The following is a 26541-nucleotide window of genomic DNA, read 5'->3' as shown; positions in this document are numbered from 1 at the left end:
GCTCCAAAGTTTCAGCTTAAGAAACTGAGTAAGACAGGTGCCATTCACTAAGACAAAGGACGAGATGACTTGAAGGAGATGATAGATGGAGTTTGGGACCTTAATATATATAAAGATGATGAAAAAGCCAAAGGGGTGAATGAATGAAAAAGGGAACATGACAAGGATATAATCTTGGGACTATCAAGATTTAAGGAAAAAACAAAAGAAGAGGTATCAAAGAAAACAGAAGAGTGTTTTATACTAGAAGTCAAGGAAAGAATTTTAAGAGAAGGAAATGCCAAATGCTGTAGAAAGATTAAGATATGGACTATAAAGATCCATTTGAGATAGAACAAAGATTGCTGGTGAATTTCAGCATGGCCGAAAGCTGGACTCCATTAAACAGAAAAATTCATAAAAGGTAAGTATTATAGGAACAAGCCTTTCAAAAAGCTTGGCTGGAAAGAGGAATGAAATTAGAAACACAATTATCTATATATTAGATCACCCTAAAGAATAACCTGAAAATGGGTGGCAGAGCAGAGACTGTCTAATTGTTCACTGAGCCACTGACCTTTTTCTCATGGACGTACAGTGAAGTTACATATTCTAGCCCATCTTGCAGTTAACTGTAGCCATAACTGAGTTTTGGCCAATGTAACGAGGACAGAAATGGTATATGCCATTTCTAGATCTGATCCATAAAACACACCTCCCTGGGGTTCCTTTCCTGTTTCCCATCTGCCAGCTGAAAGGAAAGGTCTCTGAGGACAAGAGGAAGCCAAGCCAGAGGTGAAAGGAGCAAGGCTCCCGTCTTACTGCCTGGAGCAACAATCACTCCCCTTGCCTCACCCAGCCCTCCACGCCAACACCAACTGGACTACGAGGTGAGGAGGAAATAACTCGTATTGTGTTAAGCCACTGAAATTCTAAAGACATCTGTTGCAGCCATTAGTCGGCTCCAACTAAAACAGCTGGCTAGTATAAAGAGGTGTGTGGCTTGGTGATCAATCAGACATGGTCACCAGACTTGAGTCGCTGGAGAATACATTATAGAATGACCACATCTGCAATAGTAAGACAGGAGTTGTCATCAAGTATCAATATTATATACATTTTGAAAAAGAATATGCTAACAGGAGAAGGAAAATATGTGAACTAGGAAAGGAACATTCAATGAGTAAGAATTTGTCAGTGAGCTGGCTCTTCGGTAGGCATGTACTGAATATTCTGATATAAGAAAATGATTTATAGGGTGATCTTAATTTTGTGACTTATCATTAAATTTACCCATCAATTTAGCTCCCCTTGTTCTGATTCAATGCTCATTAGGCAAATTCTATTTTGGAACTGCAGATTTTACTATAGGAGGGGAATAAATTGGCCAGTATACTTGCGAATATCTGGTCTCCCTGATAATTACATTTCTTCTGATAACTGACATCAGTGTCTTGTGAGCATGACTAGTACAGCTCAGTCACACTGAGCCTAATCTACCCATAGACCCTGAAAGAAAAATCAGAATTAACTTGGAAATTGAGTAACAGACCATTGTGGTGTTACTATTACAGGTAATATAAACCTGTAAGTCTGACCTGAGTGGTTAGCTGTTCTCAACAGATGATTGATTTTCTAAGTTGTTGTATTATAACCTATGATGTCTTAGATCAGCACTTAATAAATTGGTAGTCATTTGGAATTTTTATGGTAGAAATATCAATCCAGGGATGCCTGGGTAGCTCAGTCAGTTAAGCGTCTGCATTTGGCTCAGGTCACGATCCCAGGGTCCTGGGATCGAGTCCCACATTGGGTTCCTTGCTCAGTGGGGAGCCTGTTTCTCCCTTTGCCTGCTGTTCCCCCTGCTTGGGCACGGCCACTCTCTCCCTCTCTCTGACAAATAAATAAATAAAATATTTTTAAAAAAAGAAATATCAATCCATAAATTCAAAGCTGAGCTAAACCATATGTAAGTACTTGGGAAGTAATTCCTTTTAGCAATTTTTACTTTACTAATGAGAAATCTTGGAACCCAAAAAGCTTAAGTGATTGGCTTAGGATTACACAGCAAGACAGAATCTAAAGCTTCTCATTAACTCAGTAAAGGAGGGTCAAAAGAAAAATAAGACTCCACTAGTAATTTCTAGGAATTCTAATAGAACTGGTAGAAATAGCCAAATAGTTTAAAAGAAAGAAAGAAAGAAAGAAAGAAAGACAGAAAGAGAGAGAGAGAGGGAGGGAGGGAGGGAGGGAGGGAGGAAGGAAGGAAGGAAAAGAAGCCAAACAGTGGTTATTTCTTGATACAACTGTAAATAGGTGCCATCGAATAAAATGGAACAATGTACAGTTAAGAGATAAAAGTATAGTGCCACCAATTAATAAGAATGGGTAAAACTAACTCATGTTTTTAGTACAAGGCAGAAATATAAGATATTAGCTTTACTACAGCAAAAATAAAAAGCAAACTTAAAAGTCCTTTAAACAAAGAACACTCCTAACGAAATAAAGCCACTTGTCTTAACATCCCAAATGAATTTTTAAATTCTGTTTAACCATTCATCATCCATACCTATTACAAAGAATGAAACCAAATTTCAGAATGCCCTTAATATGCAAATGATTAATAATTAACATTCTTTTATTTTTTTTAAGGATTTATTTATTTGAGAGAGAGGGAGAGGGAGACAGAACCTCAAGCAGACTCCACATTGAGCACAGAGCCTGACCTCATCATCCTGAGATCATGACCTGAGCCAAAACCAAGAGTCAGATCTTAACCAACTGAGCCACCTAGGCACCCCAACATTCTTTTAATACTAGAACTACACGATCCTTTTTTGCACTCTAGAAATCCCCAAAATTTTAAAAACAGAATCTTTCATAACTCATTTAGTGGCATAAACTGACTGACTTAACATGGCATGAGGCTATTCACAGTCTTTATTTATCCCACATAATGAACTACTGTGCTTTACTTGGTGGTAAATTGCATTTATATTAACAATATGCACACTTAAAATAGAGGTTTTCTGAGAAAGGCAAAAAAGATAAATTATATTAGTGCAGTATTTTCCCCCCATAAATTAACTTTTTATCTCTTTATTCTATGTAGTCAAGATACAACATAGGCAAGTAACCTAAAAATTTAGCTTCAGTAATAGACTTACACATTTCGGCAAGATATAGGCTTGAGAAAACCAACTTCATTTCCAGTAAAATGTGTTTCATTGCCACCAAAATCCTTACAAGTTATGTTGGGTGCTGGAAAACAAGGAACTAAAGGCAGGAAGAAAAAAAAAAGCAAGAAACCACTGTTTTTCTGCAGAAAAGGTATGTAATCATGTTTAAGACTAGCAAAAAGCACAAGAAAATACAAAATTATAAAACACCACCTCCCAATATAACACCTAACATGAGACTTTAGATAGGAATATCTAAACAAAGGATAATATGATATAGTGGTCTCAACACAAAAATATAAGAATTGTCACATTGGGTTCAATGCATGACCCTTCTAGTTCAATCTTCTGCCTCTGACAAAGGTGACAAGGAAAGAACTGTACGGTATTACTGCCCTTTACTCCATCTCTAGGGTAAAGAATACTTCTCAAATTTTTGTTGGCAACTCATTGGGTAATTCATTAAATTTAACATGATGTGATAGTATTTTCAGTTTATATTAACTCTTGCAGAAGACAGTTATTATAAACTAAAATTCTTTTCATCTACTCTAAATAATTTTCTTTTTTAAAAGTTATTTGTTCATTTTATTTGTTTATTAAGTAATCTCTATGCCCAACATGGGGCTTGAATTCACCACCCCGAGATCAAGAGTCACATGCTCTACTGACTGAGATAGCTAGGCGCCACCCCTCCCAGATTACTTATTCCAAGTGTATTTGTTTCTCTATTCCCTCTAGGAATTGATGTAGCATACCATTTTAGCACTTAAGCGTTTTTGATCTTTACTCCTATCCCAGATGACATAATAAGAGGAAGTAATACAGAGCTTACTATGTGCTAGGCAGGAGCTGTCCTGAAGCCTTTATAGCCTTATTGTATAAAGATCTATGTGCATTGCCTTTTTCAAAACCTTGCATTCCTTGTAGATAAAAATAGCACTAAGATCACCTACTTCATAGGACCATTGTGGGGATTAAATATGGTATAAAGTACCTAGTACAAAGCACAGCATACAGTAGCTATTCAATAAATGTATTGCCTTTTCCTCTTCACCATTTCTGATTAAAAGGTACTAATGCTTTTATGCTAGTTTCAGACTGCTTATCTCTATGTTTAGGATCAATAATTACAGGATTGTGTTGTTTTTTTTTTGAGAAAATGAAAATAGAACCTTGTATAATAGTCTAAAAAAAACCACAGAAGCCTAGAGTTTTATCATGAAAGGAAAACGGTATTCATTTTCTGTCTACTTTATAATTATCTTATGATTTCCAACAAATCATTGTCCTTTTATAGGCCAGAGTAGTACACTGAGAAAATGATGTCGGAAAAAAATGTAAAATTACTTTACACACTTTTGTTGGGTTATTGAAAGTTCAAACTATATCACCTATAAACTTAATTTATTTGATGTATTTACGTGTCCAAAACCAGGTATTTACACTAAAAGACACAGATTCAGTATAAATGAGAACCATTTATATGGTTCTCATTTATAACAAGCAAAAAAGTAATAAAATGAAGGGAAGACAAAGAGTGAGGAAATAATACACAGTAGACTCTTGAACAACACTGGTTTGAACTGCATACATATACTTATATGTGGATTTTTCTCAGTGACTACAACACAGTACTGTAAATATAGCTTCCTTATAATTTTCTTAATAACATCCTTTCCTCTAGCTTACTTTATGTAAGAATACAGTATATAATACACATAACATACAAAATGTGAGTTAATCAACTGTTATCAATAAAGCTTCTGGCCAACAGTAGGCTATCAGAAATTAAGTTTTGGAGAAATCACAAGTTATACACACACTTTCTATTGCACAGGGGCCAGCACCCTAACCCTTTGATTGTTCAAAGGTCAACTGTACTAGGAAACAAGTAAGAGAAGACATTGTAATTGAGCCCCAAATTTAGATCAGAGCTTCCTGATAGTTAAGACAGAAAGCTTTACAGAGCTTTTGTGGTATAATTCAAAGACAGCATTCCAATTCACCTCTAAGTGACTGCAGGAACTTGGTTTGGTTCATGACCCCAGGGAAACACAGAGAAAGTCCTCAATAAGAAGGTTTACAAAACATAGAGGTTTCCCACACAACCATTTCTTGACTCCAGATATAAGCAAGGATTTATAATCTACAGAGATAGGGCAAAAGTTAACAGACAATTTATATGTAGCTGTTTGGACACCTGCCTTGATACTGGGATAAAATGTATTGACTTTTGTGAATAAATTATTACCACGACCCTTAGGTGGTATCTCTTGAAAATCTGCCATCTTAGGTCATGTCTAGCACTATATAGTAGATAACTCAAAATTGAGATTAGCAAATGTCTGAAATGCTTATATTCCATGTTATTGACTGAAAGAAGATCAATATGCTCTATTTCAATGACCAAGGGCAATTTTGTTCCCCAGGGGACATCTGGCAATATCTGGAGACATTTTGGGTTGTCACCTCTGAGGAGCTGCTACTGCCACCCAGGGGGTAGAGGCCAGGGATACCCCTAAACATCCTACAATGCAGGGGCGCCTGGGTGGCTCAGTAGTTAAGTGTCTGCCTTCGGCTCAGGTCATGATCCCAGGGTCCTGGGAGCAAGCCCCTCATCAAGCCCCTCATCAAGCCCCGCATCAGGCTCCCTGCTCGGCAGGAAGCCTGCTTCTCTCTCTCCCACTCCCCCTGCTTGTGTTCCCTCTCTTGCTGTCTCTCTCTCTCTGTCAAAAAATAAATAAAATCTCTGGGGTGCCTGGGTGGCTCAGTTGTTAAGCATCTGCCTTCGGCTCAGGTCATGATCCCTGGGTCCTAGGATCGAGCCCCGCATCGGGCTCCCTGCTTGGCGGGAAGCCTGCTTCTCCCTCTCCCACTCCCTCTGCTTGTGTTCTTGCTCTCGCTCTCTCTCTCTGTCAAATAAATAAAATCTTTTTTAAAAAATTATTAAATAAATAAATAAAATCTTAAAAAAAAACCAAACCATCCTACAATGTATAAAACAGCCTCGTCACAACAAAGAATTACATAATCCAAAACATCAACAATCCCAAGGTTGAGAAACCCTGCTCTAGACCAGTGGTCTTCAAAAAATTTTACTCGCACACTTCCTAAAGTAACTTTTTACAACTCTGTACTCCCTTACACACTTAAGTTGATATCTAAAGTTTTTCTTTTTTTTTTTTAAAGATTTTATTTATTTATTTGAGAGAGAGAGAGAATGAGAGAGAGCACGAGAGGGAAGAGGGTCAGAGGGAGAAGCAGACTCCCTGCTGAGCAGGGAGCCCGATGCGGGACTCGATCCCGGGACTCCAGGATCATGACCTGAGCCGAAGGCAGTCGCTTAACCAACTGAGCCACCCAGGCGCCCGATATCTAAAGTTTTTCATCATGGACTTAAATGGTTGGAAAAAATATAATTTCCAGCATATTATAAATATTGCCATTAAATGTTATAGAACGCTTTACAATGGAATCTAAACACTACAACAATTAAATAGCCATCATCATCCAACAGAGGATGGATAAGAAAGAGCTCCTCTTGAAAATTCAGAAATTTGGGGGCACCTGGGTGGCTCAGTCAATTAGGCATTGGACTCTTGATTTAGCCTCAGGTCATGATTTCAGGATCTAAAGATCAAGCCCTGTACTGGGCTTGGTGCTCAGTGGGGAGTCAGCTTCACTCCCCCTCCCTCTGCCCCCCACCCCATGAGCTCCCTCTCTAATAAATAAATCTTAAAAAAAAATAAAATTCAGAAAATTTACATCAATTTTAGGAAAAGTAAACACATAGTATCTGAGAATCTGGAAATCAATTCCTTTAAAGACACCTGTTATGGGCTGAATTATGCCATACCCCCCTCAAAAAAAAGATATGTTGAAGTACTAATCTTCAGTACCTCAGAGTATGACCATATTTGGAAGTACGGTCTTTGCAGCTTTAACCAAGTTAAAATGAGGTCATTAGGGTGGGCCCTAATCCAATAAGACTGTTGTCCTTATGAACTGGGGAAATTACATGCATACCTAACAGGAAGAAGATGATTTGAAGACACACAGAGAGAATGCTATGTGAGGACAGAGGCAGAGACCAGACTGATGCAGTTACAAACTAGGGAATGCCAAGGATTGCTGGCCACCATCAGCAGGTCAGAAGGAAGGAGGACAGATTCCACCCAGAGTTTGAGAGGGAGCATGGCCCTGCCAACACCTTGATTTCAGATTTCTAGTCTCTAGGACTGAGACCGTCAATGTCTATTTTAACACTCTTATAACAGCCTTAGGAAACCAGTTCAACAATGATACCTGTTTACCTCTTGGAAAGCTCTGTCTACCTCCAGGAGTACATGTACTACTAGAGTTTAGGCATCAGGCATATAAATCAAAGAGATGTCTGGTTTAAAAAGTTACTTTTTCGCCTTGATGAGGCCCATTCCACTTCCACAAACAAGTGACCTGCAAGAAATCTATAAACACAAGTTTTTCCTAAAAATGGATCTTTAATTTTTTTAAATCCTCAAAATAGTAAGTTCTGGATTGGCAAACTGTGTCATTAAACAGAATTCTATTGCTAATTTTTTTTAAAGATTATTTATTTATTTATTTATTTGATAGAGAGAGAAACAGCAAGAGAGGGAACACAAGCAGAGGGAGTGGGAGAGGGAAAGAAGCAGACTCCCCACTGAGCAGGGAGCCCGATGTGGGGCTCAATCCCAGGACCCTGGGATCATGACCTGAGCCGAAGGCAGATGGTTAACCGACTGAGCCACCCAGGTGCCCCTCTATTGCTAAATTTTAGATAATCTTCCTCTAAATGTATTACCTTGCACTTACTTGCTCAGTTTGAAGCTGTCACTTTCTTGTCTTACAGCCAGATCTTGTGAGATCTTCCTGCAGACTATCTAAAATCAGATCTTAAAGAGATATTTGCAATGCAAAACACTGTAATTATGATTCCAGTTGGGGTTATTGTCCAATACACCTTGCCTAATAAAAATCCATTGTTTTTTGAGATGACAGTTTCCTGTACATTTAAAAAAATCAAACATTGATAGGTGAGTTGAAAAAAGGCCTTATAAGAATATTAAATACTAAGAAATCATACCTTTCTATTTTCAATTAGATACTACTAATTGTTCAAACAATAAATTTTGACAATTATAGTTTTCAATGGTATTTTATTTCTATTATAGGAAATGATTTATATTTGACATGAGATATATGAGAGAAAAATGCTCAATGCTCTAGGCTCAGAACCTCAGGAAAGCTACAAACAGTGGAAAGAGGTACCAGAATGAAGAAACCATATTGCTAAAAGGATTCTAAGGTTTGAGAGAAGTATGAGATAACTATTTCAAGGGATGAAAATTATATACTTTAGTGAGGAAGGATAAGCTGCTGCTCCAAATATATACAGAGATTACATGAGAAAATAAGAGAAACATCAATACTGATTTAATCAGATTTCTTTGAAGTGAACTCCAAAGAGCAGGACTTCAGAACTGGACAAATCTGGGTTTAGTCCAAACTCTGTCAACTTAACGAGTTTGTTCCTTTGAGTAAGTTACAAAACCTCACTGAATCTTGTTTTTGTCATCTGTGAAATGTGGATATTATTCTTGTAATGGTATTGGGTATGTAGTAAAAGCATATGGTGTGTAAAGCATGATACTTGATTACAGAAAATGTTCAACAAGTATTAGGTTCTCCACTCTAGCAAATTAGAGAACTTCAATATTGAGAAAACGAAGAATGAACCTGACATGAGAAATGAATATAACATTGGGAGTGGCTGTAACACTAAGGGAAGATTTTGTGTAATGAAATTAATCAAAAGAAGCCCACAACCCTAGAGTTTATTCTTACATACTTCATGGTAATTTCTTTTGACCCTTATTTTTTTTTCAAGTTAGTCTCCATGCCCAATGTGGAGCTTGAACTCATGATCCCGAGATTAAGAGCTGCATGCTCTACTAACTGGGCCAGCCAGGTGTCTCATTGACCCTTATTTTTAAAAAACCCTATTAAGTAGACAAAACTAGTAATATGTTCCTTTTTTTTCTTTCACAAACATGAAAACTAGATTCTAAGAAATTAAATGACTTGACAAAAGCCTTATGAGTAAGACTCTGGAAATCCTAGGTTAACACTCATTATTTCTTAATCAATACTCTTTCCATTATACCATAAATTCCATGCTTACACTGATTTCAGGAACAAGCAAAAATAACAAATCAATATGATAAGACTAAGAAAGCCAGTTACCAATAAATGTTAACTAGTAGACAAAATTAAGCAACATGCTACAACCTGAAAACTACTCAATTCTCAGATTTCCTGTAAAAAAAGTTTTGCTCTGGCCAATGTCTATGATTTAAATGGCATCAGTTTTTTTTTTAAACTTTTTTTTTAAAGATTTTATTTATTTGAGAGAGAGAGAGAGAAACAGCATGAGTGGGGAGAGGGTCACAGGGAGAAGCAGGCTCCCCGCTGAGCCGAGAGCCCGATGTGGGACTCGAGCAGGACTCTGGGATCATGACCTGAGCCGAAGGCAGTCGCTTAACCAACTGAGCCACCCAGGCGCCCTAAATGGCATCAGTTTAAACCAGTAAGTACACAGTATTTCTTGATTATAAAAAGTAGCATTATTTTTTAAATGGAAAAAAGCTATCAGAAATAAACAATGACGTTTCATAATGATCAAAAGGACTGACCTAGGGAGTTAAGTGATTTGGGATCCTACTCCAGTCTGGACTATAGTTTTGATCTGTCAGATTTAAGGGTCAAGACCTGATCTTAGGATCCTGTACTGCAAAAAAATATTATAAAAACATTACTTAGGGTCATTTGATAAAATTAGAGTATGGATGGTAAACTACATATATTAAATTTACTAAAGTTTACAGCAACTAGAATCTCTATTCTTAGGAAAAACACACATAGGAGCAAAATACATACAAACTGAGAGAGAGAGAGAGAATGCATGAGCATACAATGATAAAACAAGAATAATAATGTGTTTACAACTGGTGAATCTGGGCAAAAGATATATGGGTGTTCTTTGTACTTTTTTTTTTTTTAAGATTTTATTTATTTACTTGTCAGAAAGAGAGAGAAAGAGACAAAGAGAGACAGAGCATAATCAGGGGGAGCAACAGGCAGAGGGAGAAGGAGAAGCAGGCTCCCTGCTGCGCAAGGAGCCTGATGCAGGGCTCAATCCCAGGACCCTGGGATCATGACCTGAGCCGAACGCAGACGCTTTATCAACTGGGCCACCCAGGCATCCCTCTTTGTACTACTCTTATTCTTGCAACTTTTCTGTAAGTTTGAAATTATCTCCAAGTAGGGGCGCCTGGGTGGCTCAGTCAGTTAAGTGTCTGACTCTTGATTTCAGCTCAGGTTATGATCTCAGGGTCCTGAGATTGAGCCCCAGTGTCAGGCTGCACGCTGGGAGTGGAGTCTGCTGGAGATTCTCTCTCTCCCTCTGCACCCCTCTCCCCCTCACCCAGGAAAATGTGCATGTGTTCACACTCTCTCTCTTTAAAAATAAATAAAAATAGGGGCACCTGGGTGGCTCAGTCGGTTGGGCATCTGCCTTCGGCTCAGGTCATGATCCTGGGGTTCTGGGATTGAGTCCCGCATAGGGCTCCCTGCTAGGCGGGGAGCCTGCTTCTCCCTCTGCCCCTCCCCCCCTCATGCTCTCTCTCTGTCTCATTCTTTCTCTCTCAAATAAATAAGTAAAATCTTAAAAAAAAGATATTTTAAAAATAAAAATATTTAAAAAAGAAAAAAGACATTATCTCCAAATAAAAAGTCTAAAAATAACACACTCTTTGCATAACTAATTTATATTGTTAGAAGTTAGGGTAATGGGTTATCCACTAGGGCAGAAGAGTGAGTATAAGAGAGCATGAGTGGGCTTTTAGTATGTTAATAATGTTATTTCTTGATTTGGAACATTCACAAATGTGTTCAGCTTGAGAAAAATCATTTGAGTTACACTTCTGTGTACTTCCTATAAATATATTTCAATAAAAACTTAACAAAATAAAAAAGACCTGCCAAAGGACCAGAGCAAAATTTTCTAGAGATGGAGTCTAAATACTTTTGTATTTCACTGATCGGAAAATTGAAAACACTTGCCTGTGTATGTCTGTACAATGTAGACAGAACACTCTTTCAGGGCAGAGATTGTGTCTTCTTTCATATATTATTTATACGTAGTAGAAGCCTGCCATGTAATTTTTCTCAATAAATACAGTAAATAATTTCCCAATAAATAATATCCTATAATATAAATTTTCATTAAGGTAATTATCTTGATCCATTTATTTTAATCAATTTAATTATCAAATTATTTATTACAAATCATTTCTCAATAAATAAATATGCTTGTTAGTTGGCACTGGGTTAAATGGAAACTATTTTTCTTTTTAATTGTAAGAGTTTATTTGAGCAAAAATCAATCTGAATTGGGCTGTGCCAAACTGGAAGTGGTTAGAGTGCTCTACCCACCTGCAGGAGCTAGAAGACTTCTACAGAGAAATGGAAGCAAAGCAAGGAAGTTATTTGATTGGTTATATCTTAAGAAGGTATTTGCCTTATTTGGAAAGGTCTCACTGACTTTTTGTGATAGGTTGTCCTTAGGGTTTTTATTTTTTATTTTTTAAATTGAAGTATATAGTTGACACACAATGTTACAATAGTTTCAGGTGTATGACATAGTGATTGGACAAGTCTATACATTATGCTATGCTCACAAGTGTACCAACCATCTGTTCCAGACAATGCTATTATAATACCAGTGACTTCCCTATGCCGTACCTGACATCCCTGTGACTTAATTCATTCCATTACTGGAAGCCTGTACTCTAATTGGGAACCATTTTAAGATCACATTAATTTAGGGGCACCTGGGTGGCTCAGTCGGTTAAGCGTCTGCCTTCAGCTCAGGTCATGATCCCAGGATCCTGGGATCAAGCCCCGCCCACATGGGGCTCCATGCTCTGCGGGAGGCCTGCCTCTCCCTCTCCCACTCCCTCTGCTTGTGTTCCCTCTCTTGCTGTCTCTCTGTCAAATAAATAAATAAAATCTTAAAAAAAAAAAGATCACATTAATTTAATGTTACAGTTGAATTACTTTGCCTTTGGTCCCAATTCTTTTATCTTGAAATTACCCTCTTGTAAAACATTGTTCTTATCCCTACCCAAAAAGCACTGTTAAAGAAAATTAAACTTGGGGCGCCTGGGTGGCTCAGTTGGTTAAGTGACTGCCTTCGGCTCGGGTCATGATCCCAGGGTCCTGGGATCGAGCCCCGCATCGTGCTCCCTGCTCGGCGGGAAGCCTGCTTCTCCCTCTCCCACTCCCCCTGCTTGTGTTCCCTCTCTCGCTGTCTCTCTCTCTGTCAAATAAATAAAATCTTTAAAAAAAAAAAAGAAAGAAAATTAAACTTAGTTTGAGGATTCTGTAATAGTCCTTCGTATACGCAGTGAAAAAACAGAGGAAGAACAATCTTGGCTGGAGGCTGAGAAAGACCATTTAACTCACACTTTTCACAACTCCTAATATTTTTCTCCTGTTAATCAGTTCCATGTTAGGACCCAAAAACATGTTTCAAGGGTCATTTAGATGTCCTCTCTGATCAGGACTTAGAAGTGATTCACCATGACTACTCCACTAGCCCTCGTATGTTTTAAAAAGGCAATTAAAAGAAAAACTTCCCACGGACAGACACAGCCTCATGAGCACTGGGCTGGGACAGCAGAATCTATCCCAGCTCTCAGCTAGATACTGGTGTCATGTACAAATTGTACATCCATATGCAGCCACCCTGTGACTCATCTTTGTCTCGGAAACTTTATTTTCTTCTTAAAATCATGACAATGATTTAAAGTCATTTATTTATTAATCTACATTTTATATATGTTCCCACATTTAATATGGTACTTGGTTTCTCCTCTCCAAATGAATAATCATATCATTCCCTTTTATAGAAAACCTTCCTTTTATTGTCCTGTAGCTCTTTGACTTACATCAACTATGAGTACTTACCTGATAAGCCATGATAGTACCATAATACCTCCAAGTCCTTTTACTTCCTACTAGTCTGATCATTTGATTTTTTGTGTTTATAAACTTACTTATCAATAATTGCACAAGTGGATTCAACCTTGTTTTACACAAGAGACTCCTAAATGAAGAGCAAAGCTCTTTTGGGCAGAAACTATTCTTTTTAGTTGCATAATTTCCTTCAAAATCCTCATAACTGCAAAGAACCCTATAGGCTAGAAAACGCTTTTTTGAAATAGGTGGCTGCCTGCTTCCTAATTTAGTTAGATACCTGAGTCAAACAGTACTCACAGATTTCTAGTATCTCTCATATAAATGGTTGAGTATCTGAAAGCTGTGTCTTCGTTATATATGTTAACTCTATTCTGTGTTCCGAAAGCACAATATAAAAGACTGAAATGTAAAACAGACAAATCAGAGTATACTTATAAATTAACTAAAAAAACAAAGTTCCTTTAACACATCTAAATTAAATATATGTATACATATTAAGCAATATTTACTATACAAATCATATATATACATATATGTAAAACCTATTACTGTTTATATGGTAAAACTTCACTACTTCAGAATAGTAGCTAAATGCCAATTATAAAAGTTTAACACAACTTATTTTCAAGTATCTTTGTTGACTATAATTGGGCTAGTAGTGTGCCAAAATATAAAGATATAAAAAGATAAAAGAAGATCTGCTTTTTAAAATATATATTGGGGAGCCTGGGTGGCTCAGTCGTTAAGCGTCTGCCTTCGGCTCAGGTCATGATCCCAGGGTCCTGGGATAGAGCCCCACATCGGTCGGGCTCCCTGCTTGGCAAGAAGCCTGCTTCTCCCTCTCCCGCTCCCCCTGCTTGTGTTCCCTCTCTAGCTGTGTCTCTCTGTCAAATAAATGAAATCTTTAAAATAAATAAACAAATAAATAAATAAAAATATATACGAATTCATAATCAAGAGGTCAATTATTTGAATATATTGAAAAACATGGAAGTGTTTTGCTATAAGAAAAACAATTCCTGGGCGCCTGGGTGGCTCAGTTGGTTAAGCGATTGCCTTCGGCTCAGGTCATGATTCCAGGGTCCTGGGATAGAGTCCCTCATTGGGCTCCCCCTCCACAGCAGGGAGCCTGCTTCTCCCTCTCCCTGCCACTCCCCCTGCCTATGCTCTCTCTCTCTCTGTCAAATAAATAAATAAAATCTTTAAAAAAAAGGAAAAACAATTCTTTTAATCTCATTTACATAATGAATCTGTTTGAGAGACTTTATTTAAAAAGAAAATGTCAATTACTATCTTATTTCCTGCCTAATACATAAAACAATCAGTATATACTCAATAGGTGCTCTTTTCTCAAAATAATACCATGTAACTGTCATCATTATGTACGATGCCAAATAAGAAGGCTAAATAGTTCCAACATACATCTGTCTGCCTCCCTTCCAACACATACCCCTATAGAAGAAAAGACCACTCAGAACAATTCATTAGTTTTTATCTGGCATTCTACATATTTTAGAATTTAGAAGCTCCCCAAAACCATTAGGCTGAGGGTGGTATCTATTATCAAAACATCTCTATAATACTTAAAAAAAATATTGATGCATATTTAAAATCCTAACTGTACTGTTTTCATACTTAGGATGTACCTAAGTTTATTTTACAACTGTATAATATGGGTGATACAACTTCTCATTGGACTTAACGGGGCTAAGAGTCCCATTTTAAGTTCTTTTCAAGTAATTAAAAATCTAAGAAGCATCTCTGCATAAGCTACATAAACTGATTTCAAAGGTTTTAAAAAAAATGAATGAGTATATAAAACTCTCCAGTTCACAAAACTAATAACATTCTTCTTAAATTAAATATTAACAACCCTTAGCCAGTTCTCCAAGTTGTTCTAGAAACTGAATGTTTTAACTCAAGAAAAAGCACACATTTATTAGTTTTAGTGATCATACACTGACTTATGAAGTTATGTTTCAAAAATTGTTTTTAAAAACATGTTTCTGGAAGTCTTACCATGAGCTGTGTAGTTTGTACAGTTAACTGGTTCTTGTGTAGCATCATTTATTTTTGGATCTTTACAAATATATGTGAGAAAAGTTAAGGAAATATGAACCACATCCCAACACAAAACATTATCATCTTATCTTTAATATCTTGTATTATATACTCATGTTTACATTCACACGTCAAAAAAAAAGCTGTTGGTCCAAAGCAACAAGCACAACCACAAATATACCTTTAGCATTACTAAATACTACTTGAACATTAATTTATTACAGGAAAAGTATATTAACTTAATACTTATTAAAAGCTCTAGCAAAGGATGCCATCCTTAAAGAACATCAGTCAGCATAAAGCATAAAGGAAAATTGGAAATTAAAATCTTTACCAAATTATTGTAAGAGAGCTTCAGGTTGGAAAAAATCAGTTTCCAGAGATTTGACTGAACTAATTTATGGGGCCCCACAGTATTGTCACATACATAACTTCATGTAGCACAAATAACCCTGTGAAGTAGATAGTATTATTCCCATATCACAGAAGCACAAACTGAGGCTCAAAGTTTGAAAGACCTATCCAAAGTCATGTAATAAGTGATAGAGAGTAAAATCAGGTTTCCTGATTCCAAGCCTAGAGCGCTTTCCATTAGACTGCAGAGAAGATAGTTCTTTTAGGTGAGTCTACATGGTCTCCCCAACAGGATCTTAAGTTTTGAAAACAGGTATAATAACTGTCCTCTAATTTCAAAACACGCGCAGGCGGCTTTTGTTTCCTAAGTATTTTATTGTCACTAAAATGGGATAAATAAGGTTTTCATAAGATGTCTCTGGAAACAGAGAACCTGACACCTGTTTAAGGTTTTTTAAGCACTACTGGAAACTTCATCTTCATGCCAGGAGTAACAGACATTTTCCAGTTTTCATCACCAAATGCTCAGCCCAATCTAAGGTTCAAATCGTACAACTCTTAATACCATCCAATTATTTCTTCAAATCGCTCTGACATTTTTGCCAAAGAAGACTCAACTTACTAGGTCTGTGATTCTCAAACTCCAAGCATAACGGTATTCAGTAAATTAGAGCTATTGTGTAAGCATCTAATAATGGCTGCCTCTCTCCAACCTACATAAAAATAGTATATGATAGAATTTTCTTAATTTTAAAATTTTGTCTCAAGTCTTTCTTATATCTCTGGCTTCTGTTATTAATTTTTCTGCTCTACAACTTCTATAAAATGATCTAATTTTGTACAAAAGTAGCTATTTTGACTGTAACTCCCATTTCATATGGATCATCAGAGCTATTAAAATGAACAGATCCACTTAATCCCTTCAGCCTGTTTCCTCATCTGTAAATAAGTAACACAGATAGTCCTTACTATGTGCCAGGCATCGTTTTACGTGATTCACTTGCACTACTTTCTCACAACAAATCTTTAGGTTGGTACCATTGTTATCTACATGTTTACTCAAGAGAAAACAGAGTTCAGATAACTGGCCCACAGTTAGAACACGGAGGAGTATGCCCCTGACAGTCTGGCATCTCACGGAGTTTGACGATGATGTAAGGTAATAAGCAAAGAGTTAATGATAACTGGGCAATATACAAGGAATATATCGTTAACTACTTATTTGTCTCCTCCCCCAAGTCAGCTAACTTCTAGGGTGGAGCCTATCAATCTTTTTATTACTAGTGCCTAGAACAGGGCTTGGCATACTTCAGGATCTAGGTGTTTGTTGAACAAATAAGCTCACCGCTAATTAATTAATTAATAATAAAAACTGGTGGATCAGAAGAGGAAGGGCTAACAATCTTTTTATTACTAGTGCCTAGAACAGGGCCTGGCATACTTCAGGATCTAGGTGTTTGTTGAACAAATAAGCGCACCAGTAATTAATTAATAAAAATTGGTGGATCAGAAGAGGAAGAGCTAACAATCAGTAAAATCCCAAGGAAATCACGCTGTCCTTCCCACCCCCACATCTTTTTTCACATCCGAGAGTCCGTCGGTCATTAAAAGCCACAAGTCACCAATCCCTTAAACACAACCCTGGCCCCTGTTGAGGGCCGCGACCCACTCGCCACCCCTAATCTACCTCACCCCCAAGGCGGAGGGGGGGCTCCTCAGAGAGGATATTGTCCCAATTTGAGGTCCTCGCACTTAAGCGTCTCCTCGCCACCGGTGGCGGCGATGGCAGCAGCTCCCCAAGGTCCCGTGGTGACTGACACGAACCACAGGACACCGAGGAGCTGGGGGGCCACAGCCCCCGGAGCAGCCGGCCAAGTGGCCGCCATGCTGGGGACCGGCGCGTCCCCCACAACTTCCGGTTCCGCCTTTGCCTAGGCGGGGACGGGAGAAGGGCGGAGGGAGCGAGGCTCTTAAAGGGACCGCGCCTCGGTTGGAGGCCGGTTTTTTCCCCTACAGGGCCGCGGATTTTCCTGGGAGAGCTGTGATTTGAGATCCGCAAGAAGGCTAGTTTTGAGAATCAGCGGCCCTGCATCCACTGCTTCCCGAGCTAACCCTGCTGTGACTTTTCCACCTACAAATGTGCCAGCGGCACCCCGGAGATTTGTTAAGCGCTTTACAAACATTATCTCGGTTAGGCCTGGTAGGATTTGGGTTTACAGATAATGAGCCCGGCTCAACGACGCTAAAAAACATGTCGACCTTAGTTACTGAATTCGGATCAAATTGATATTTGCCCAATTTCAGAATCTGTGCTCTTACTGTTATGATATAATGACCTATCTGTTCGCTTAGAGAAGAACTTATGGAAGGCTCTTAAACAGAACTTAAGGACTCCATCACAAAAATAGGCATTACACTTATTTTTAGTAGTGGACATTTATGCGAGCGAGAGGGCCTGTGAGAAAAGGATATTAAAGAATTTACGACTACACTAAGTGAAAAGTTGGAGGGTTTTTCCTCCATCTCTTCTTTCTAAATTTCTGTATATTCTAAAAATTCTGGGGGCGCCTGGGTGGCTCAGTCGTTGGGGGTCTGCCTTCGGCTCAGGTCATCATCCCAGGGTCCTGGGATCGAGCCCCGCATCGGGCTCCCTGCTCAGCGGGGGGCCCGCCTCTCCCTCTCCCACTCTCCCTGCTTGCGTTCCCCCTTTCGCTGTGTATCTGTCTGTCAAATAAATAAATAAAATCTTAAAAAAAAAAAAATTCTGTAGTGGGCATATCTTTTATCCTGGGCAATACGTTTACTTTCTTTAGTGAAAGTTTAAGCCATCTTTTCTTTCTTTCTTTTTTTTTTAACGTAAAAATATTTGAATTTGGTGTCTTCTCATTCACAGTAGCACTAATTTTGACGAATTGCATCATGCAGTGGTTCTCAAATTTTAGGGCGTATCAGAGTTACCTGGAAGCTTTGTTATAACACCAAGAGTGGGACCCACCCTCAGTTTATGATTATGAAAATTTAGGGTGGGGCAGGGTAATTTGCATATGTAACGAGTTTCCAAGAGATGCTGAGATTGCTGGTCCAGAACCACACTTTGGGAAGCATCGGATAATGTATTATTCGAAGTATCATTTTGGAATAAACATGAAATTATTTGCAGTAATATTTTAGTATTGTAACTACAGTTAAAATTTTTCTTAAACCAATTTTTCGGCATTACTATGCTATTTTTATTTTTATTTTTATTTTTTTGAAGATTTTATTTAAAGTAATCTCTACACCCAAGTTGGGGTTTGAACGTACAAGCTGGAGATCAAGAGTCGCAGGCGCCCCAATTATGGTATTTTTAAATTAAAATATTTATGCTTTTTTTTTCTTTTTTTCTTTTTTTTTTAATTTTTTATTGTTATGTTAATCACCATATATTACATCATTAGTTTTTGGTGCAGTGTTCCATGATTCATTGTTTGTTCATAACACCCAGTGCTCCATGCAGAACGTGCCCTCCTCAATACCCATCACCAGGCTAACCCACCCCCCACCCCCCTCCCGTCTAGAAAAAAAAAAAAAAAAATTATGCTTAATTAAAGATTTAAGTGATAGGAAATTTGAAATTTACTAGTTCAATTTTTAAACTTTCTGTTTTAAGTTGACTTCTCTCTTTTTTCTCTTTCCTCCCTTTATTCTTTTCTTTTTTCTTTTCTCTCTCTTCCCCTCCATAGAAATATTTATCAAGCATTTACTATATGCCCAACATCAGGCAAGACCCTACAGACTCAAAAAATGAGGAGACAAGAACCTAGTAATTAAACATGTTATGTTTACTAGGGGAAAAGCTAAACAGTTAAAGTACTATTTGACAATTGTTAAAATAGAAGCCTGTACTAGTTACTGTAGTAGGACAAAGGTTTGGATTAGATATTCCCCCCAAAACAGTACTTGATACACAATGTTTTGTCACTAGATAAGAGTAATTAAAAATGTTGTGACTCTGTCACTAGTCATAAGAATAATTAAAAATCCAGGTCAAGGGGCACCTGGGTGGCTCAGTTGTTAAGCGTCTGCCTTCGGCTCAGGTCATGATCCAAGAGTCCTGGGATCGAGTCCCACATTGGGCTGCCCGCTCCACGGGAAGCCTGCCTCTCCCTCTCCCACTCCCACTGCTTGTGTTCCTGCTCTCACTATGTCTCTCTCTGTCAAATAAATAAATAAAATTAAAAAAAAAATCCAGGCCAAACTGGAGGAACAGAGTTGTATCTTCATAGGATACATGACCATCTAAAAACATACAGCCTAGAAAACTATTAACTTTAAGTTAAAATAATACCGATACTATATATAACATACAACTCAACTACCATCTCTCAGCCTCAACCTGAGATGAAATTTAGCAAAGGGGTTGGGGTCAAGGATTAGCTAAAATCCAAGGATACGTTTCAGGATATCTGCTACCTTATTATCTAGTAATAAAAGACAGTGACTTTGCATTTTGACTATCATTTTGATACACTTTGTTTTTTTTTAAAGATTTATTTATTTATTTGAGAGAGCGAGAATGAGAGAGAGAGAGTACATGAGGGGGGGAGGGTTAGAGGGAGAAGCAGGCTCCTCGCTGAGCAGAGAGCCCGATGCGGGACTTGATCCCAGGACTCCAGGATCATGACCTGAGCCGAAGGCAGCCGCCCAACCAACTGAGCCACCCAGGCACCCCTCATTTTGATACACTTTCAAAATGTCCTGCTTTGATTTTGAAAATACAATCTAAAGATAATCAGAATGTGAAAGGAAGACTTTCTAGTCCAAGTTTATTGAAAGTACCACAAAATTAGGTATTTTGCTTATGACTGTAGGAATATTGCTGATCTTTGTGTCATTTTTCATGTAGATTTGAACAATTAACTATCTGAAAATGCTTATGCTTTGCTGATTAATCCCATTACAAAATCTATTTTTATGGTTCTAATGATTATCTTCATTCTCTCCTACAATGTATAAACTGAAAAGAACAAAAGAGTCTCCCACAAAAGTAAAGAAGCAATAGAAAATTTTTAACTCTTGAACCAATGGTACACTTAAAAATTCACTTTCTCAGGTCACTGCCCACATTCTCCACCAAAAATACAAATAAATAACCCCTCACCAAAAAAAATCATTTTCTCTTCTTACTACCCCTTAATCTATTTTCTTATGGTTCAGTGAAATACATTACTTTATTTCTTTGCACACATAGTCTCTGATCACATGATTACTACATCTTCTCATTTTAGTAAGTTCTTAAATCTCAATCCTAGGTATGTTTTCAGTGCCAAATTTCTTTGGCACATAAAAATTATATAGAATTCTATAGGAAGCAAAAGACATGAATAGCACAGTCCGATATGGAAATTGCTGTATAGAAGCATTAGGAAAGATTATCAGTGAAGACTGAAAAAAGTTCCTCTAGGATTTAAGGGCTCTGCACATTGGCTCTTTCCATTCCTAAGATTTTAGTATAGACCTTATTACAATAACAGATAGTTTCACCTATCACAAAAGTTCCTGAGGAAACCAACCTGGAGGTGCCTGGCTGGCTCAGTGGGTAGAGCATACAACGCTTGATCTTGGGGCTGTGCGTTTGAGCCTCACATTGGGTGCAGAGATTACTTAAAAAAATAAATAAATAAAATCTTGTGGCGGGGGGGTAGAAGAAGAAGAAAAGAAACCAACCTGACTCCCATTTCCATGGTTAGGACAGAAACATTAGGAGGTAAAAGATTGTTACCCTCCAAAAAATTTTCTTTTTCATTTGACTGTGATGGGCAATTTTTTCCTCTTGTGATAAATTCATAATATCAAAGTTCTAGTAGATTTTTATTTTAAGTTTTATTTATTTATTTTTAGTAATCTCTATACCCAATGTGGGGCTTGAACTCACAGCCCCCAGATCAAGAGTTGCATGCCCTGAGCCAGGAAGGGTCCCTGGTAGATATTTAGCATATCTGGAATCCTACTACATCCATGCTGTTGTCTCTCAAGTACTTCCGATTGTGTCCTCTCTTTGGTACACTAGTCTAACAGCCTACTATCTAATTAACTTTGCCATCACTCAATAAAGCCTACTCTATGCGTAGGACCTAATACTGACTCTACCAGAATCTGCTTCTCAAAAAAGCAACACAGAATAAGTTGGCTTTTCTCATTGTCACCACCAATATCCCTTCTATCAGGTTCAAAATTTAGAATCATCTTTTTTTTTAAGATTTTATTTATTTATTCATGAGAGACAGAGAGAGAGAGAGACAGAGGCAGAGGGAGAAGCAGGCTCCCAAGGAGCAGGGAGCCCGATGCGGGACTCGATCCCAGGACCCTGGGATCATGACCTGAGCCGAAGGCAGACGCTTAACCATCTGAGCCACCCAGGCGCCCCTAGAATCATCTTTACACTTTAGTTTTCTCCTTATTCTTCAGTAATCCCTTTATCTAATCAGTAAACAACTGATATTTTTGTGTTCATTTTTCAATCCTATATTCTTATCCTATTTCAGGTATTTATCATTTCCCATTTATGTTGCTATAGTGGCTTCTTCCTCCTTTTTGATTCTAGGCCCTCTAAGTTTGCCAGTCCATTTTTTTTATACTGCTTCTGATGAATCTTTCATCAAAAAAAGAAAAACCTGTTATATCATATTCAAAATCTTACTCAAAATCCCACTTAAGCTCCTTGGCATTGTTGACCTTGAAAATAAAACGGTCAGTTATTTTACTAGCAAAATGGGTTTTTTCAGAAATAGCAGAGGAATTGCAATTTGAGACATGCAAGCTATGACAACCATTGACAAATCAGGAGAACAAAAGAGATGAATGTTACTTTATAGAGAAAAAGGAGGAAGCTGGGAGGGGCTGCTTTGAACAAAGATCCATTTGAGGCAAGTGAGAGTTCAGGGTGGTGATGGTTTCTCATCAGCTGACTTGTGGCAGTTTCTCATTGGCTGGGCTATTGCTGGGCAAGGAGAAAATCTTCCTCCCTCTTGCTGGGGTAGTAAAGTAGTCTTCTTTTGAGGGTCTGCAATTGACCTCAAGTTGATAGGGAATGAGCCCTTCCTCTTCAGGCCTCCTTACTCTATTTTAAATCTTCATTCACTTACAAAGCATTTAGCCAAAGGAGTTGAAAACTTATGTCCATGCAAAAACCTGCACATAGATGTTTATAGCTGCTTTATTCATCATTGCCAAAACTTGGAAGCAATTAAGATGTCTTTCAGTAGGTGAATATATAAACTGTGGTACATCCAGACAATGGCATATTATTCAGTGCTTAAAAAAAAAAGAGCTATAAACCTGACTCCACCATTGGAGAAAATGTAGAGGAATCTTAAATGCATATTTCTAAAATAGTTTTTTTTTAAATATTTATTTATTTATTTTCAGAGACAGAGAGTGCGAACACAGCAGGGAGGGGCTCAGGGAGAGGGGAAGAATCCCAAGCAGACCCCACACCTAGCGGAGCCCGACACAGGGCTTGATCCCAGGACCCTGAGACCATAACCCCAGCTGAAACCGAGAGTCCAGCACCCAACCGACTGTGCCATCTGGGTGCCCAACCAACTATGCCACCCAGGTGCCCCTTAAATGCATATCTCTAAGTAAAAGAAGCCAATGTGAAAATGCTATACACTATACGATTCCAACTATCTGACATTTTAGAAAAGGCAAAACTACAGAGAGAATAAAAAGATCAGTGGCTGCCAGGAATTAGGGTTAGGGTGGGGGATAGAGTAGGCAGAGTACAAGAGGATTTTTGAGGCAGTGAAAATATTCTGTGTGATACTGTAATGGTGGATACATGTCACTATACATTTGTTTAAGCCCATAGAAGGTTCAACACCAAGAGCGAGCCTTAATGTAAGCAGTGGACTTTGGGTGATTATGATTTGTCAATGTAGGTTCGTCAGTTGTAACAGACATACTATTCTGGTGGGGGACGTTGATATGGAAGGAGGCTGTGCATGTGTGGGAGTAAGAGGTATAAGGGAAATCTCTGTACCTTCCTTTCAGTTTTGCTATGACCCTAAAAGTTCTAAAAAAATATATAGTTTTTAAAAGAATAAACATCAGGGGCACCTGGGTGGCTCAGTCGTTAAATGTCTGCCTTCGGCTTGGGTCATGATCCCAGGGTCCTGGGATTGAGCCCCACATCGGGCTCCCTGCTCGGCGGGAAGCCTGCTTCTCCCTCTCCCACTCCCCCTGCTTGTGTTCCCTCTCACTGTCTCTCTGTCAAATAAATAAATAAAATCTTAAAAGAAAAAAGAATAAACATCAGTCATTAAATGTTTTAATAGACACATTCTATTCAGAAGTTTTTCAGTGGTTCTTTAATTTCTTAAAGATGAAGGATAAAGTTTCATAACCTAACGTTCCCCAGAATATTTTCCGGTCCTCCTCCATCTGCTCTGGTCTCACTTTATTTACTACTCTTGGTGATCCCCTGGTTGTCACCAGTATCTGTCAGTGTCATTCCCATCTATGGGCTGCTTCATTTATTGAGCACTTTCTATGTGCCAGGTATATGCAATACATGCATTTCCTCATTTAACCTTTGAAACTACCATATGAAGTAAGCACTGTTACCTCAATTTCACTAATGAGAATTAGAAGGGTTAAGTAACTTGCCAAAATCACATATTTTCAGAAATAGTGGAGTCAGGTTTCAAGCTCAGATCTTCTGATTTCACAGAGGTGTTCTTAAAAATTTGGTTCATCTTCATCATTCTGTGAATAAGACACTCTTGAGGGTTCTCAGAGGTTAAAATAAACAAAAACCAAATCAGTGCCGGAAAATGTTTATCATAGAGTAAGCTCCTTAAAAAATGTATTGAATACATTAAATAAATGTTTTTAAATTCCAGGTAAAAGCCAAAGGAAAGCTCACATTAAATTAACACAAAAATGTGGAGAAAATTAGATTAAATATGGTGGTGAAGGATGTTTGCTGGGGTAGTCAGGGAGGCAGCTTCTCTTTAGAAGCTAGATTTGAGTCTAGCCCTAGGGGAAAGGTGGGGCTTGCAGGACATTCCAGCCTTGGGAAAGGGAAGAAATAACCCACAGAAAAGCCCTGGTATGGTGACTCCAAGGACCTGCACTAGGCTTGTTTGGGAGATTAGGTTGAAGAGAGCAAGAGGGAAGAGAATTTAGAGGACCTTGCATATTAAGAAAAGAAGCTTGAACTTTGTTTCATGATCAATTCAAAGTCACATTATTTTATGGGTAAGGGGGAATATGTTCATAACCACCATCAAATGTTAGACGAAGAAGAGACCCAATGCTTGCCAGGTGATGCTTCAAGAGAATTGATCTCCACCTGTATGCCATACCAGTGACTGCTCCATTTTACCTTAATCCCAAATACCTGTTAAAAACCTGTTTAAGTCCTAACAGATGCTTTCAACAAGTGTAGTCTATTTTCTGCAAGTTCTGGGTTCATTCTATTTGGTAATCTAAGTTATTGTATAAATTTATTTCCCTTAATAGTTTGTTAGTCCCTAAGAAGCAGGCCGCAATTGTGTATCTTTTTACCAGGCCTAGAAAGTAATATTTCCTTTAAAACAAGCAAACTAACAACACTGTGAAGTGCCAAGTGCTTTATCTTACAACAAATGTTATGTTGCAGTTGTTTTGTGTATATGCCTCATCTTCCTTGAGGACAGGAATCCCCTTTTTTAACATTTTACAGAGTCAATCGCCGTGCCTAACAAATACTGCATCTGTTCAATGAATACAGACCTGAAGATTGATTTTCTTTATGGTTAATGCATGGACCTTATTATACAAAGTAAAAGGCCTATCATCAAAATTCTTAAGTTAGTTACATTAAAGAGAGTGGGATAATTAAAGAGAGTGGAATTGTGAGTTTTACACAGATCTTTCTCAATGTCAAGTTATGATATCAAGAACAAAAATGTTACAAATGTATAGTTAAGTCAAACAGGACTTAAGGGTCAGAAGATCCCATGTGGTCCCAAACTTTGGGCAAATCACTTAACCTATCAGGAGTACAGTTTCCTCACAGAGAGAACGAGGTACGGAAAATGAGGTAGGAAAGACGTTAGGGTTCCAAGTCCACAGCCAAGAAAGAATTCCTGAGACATCTTTGGTGCAAAAAGGTGGTTTTATTACAGCAAGGGGACAGGACCCGTCGGTAGAAAGAGCTGCACTGGGATCATGAGGAATGGCCCATTATACACTTTCAAGATGGGAAGGGGTGAGGGATAGGGTAAGCCTCCCAGGTATTTTGGAAACAAGGTTTCCAGGATACGGAGGGGGTTAGCTATTGTTGGAAAAGGGAATTTATTATTGTTTAGTAAACCCTCAGTCATGAGACCCTTCAGATGTATATCGATGGGTCATATGCTTGGAGGATGATTGCCAACATGTATTTTGCACGGTAGAGATAAAGGAAGTCGCCAAAGGAATTATGTTAGACTTACACGATCCTAGGGGCTGGGCTAAGATTGCCACTTGCCCTTAGCGAAGTATTAACATCGAGGCATCTAAGTTCCTAGAGGAAGGTCACTCTGCCTGTTTCAAGGACTTGTCACTGGGCTGTAAGTAGTAAGAAAATTCAATAATTTTTCTTCTGCTCTTGTTTCCCACATCAGTATGTATAAGGTAGTGCCATGCATATTGCAGACAAATATTGTCAGATTCCTTTATTTCCCCCAACTAAATTTCACCAGGTGCACTTCTTAGAATTTTATGTTGGGTCAGCCAATATAGAAAACACAAGGGAAAGATGACCAAACTGAAATGGGGGACTATGGAGGACTAATTAGATCTGACCAAATTTTCATCAATATCCTTTCATTTGCTTGACTTCGGGTCTCGCTCTTCGCCCAGCCCTCCTACAATACCTGCCCAGCAGGATCAC

General features: G+C 38.2%; 1 protein-coding gene and 1 long non-coding RNA gene across 2 annotated transcripts in view; one reads left to right on the top strand and one right to left on the bottom strand.

Annotated features, from left to right (window-relative positions):
• Nucleotides 1–17549, bottom strand: part of TM2D1 (TM2 domain containing 1) — a 46749-nt gene extending 29200 nt beyond the window's left edge. The window contains exons 1-3 of the mRNA XM_028106809.2: nucleotides 17367–17549; nucleotides 15243–15316; nucleotides 3147–3255 (exon numbers count right to left, since the gene is read on the bottom strand). Coding sequence (XP_027962610.1) covers nucleotides 3147–3255; nucleotides 15243–15316; nucleotides 17367–17524 — 341 coding nt within the window. The 5' untranslated portion in view covers nucleotides 17525–17549. The remainder of the gene's footprint in view (nucleotides 1–3146; nucleotides 3256–15242; nucleotides 15317–17366) is intronic.
• Nucleotides 48–5942, top strand: LOC148164516 (uncharacterized). The gene is made up of 3 exons (XR_015767980.1): nucleotides 48–403; nucleotides 731–869; nucleotides 5591–5942. It is a non-coding gene; the product is annotated as an uncharacterized LOC148164516 (long non-coding RNA).
• Nucleotides 17550–26541: the final 8992 nt, after the last annotated feature.

Source organism: Eumetopias jubatus, unplaced genomic scaffold, assembly GCF_037043125.1.
Source record: "Eumetopias jubatus isolate StellerSeaLion01/CBP00866 unplaced genomic scaffold, mEumJub1_p1.0 scaffold_4, whole genome shotgun sequence".
Classification (NCBI taxonomy): domain Eukaryota; kingdom Metazoa; phylum Chordata; class Mammalia; order Carnivora; family Otariidae; genus Eumetopias; species Eumetopias jubatus.
Note: the sequence above shows the minus strand (reverse complement) of the source record. Positions and strands in the feature narration are given on the sequence as shown.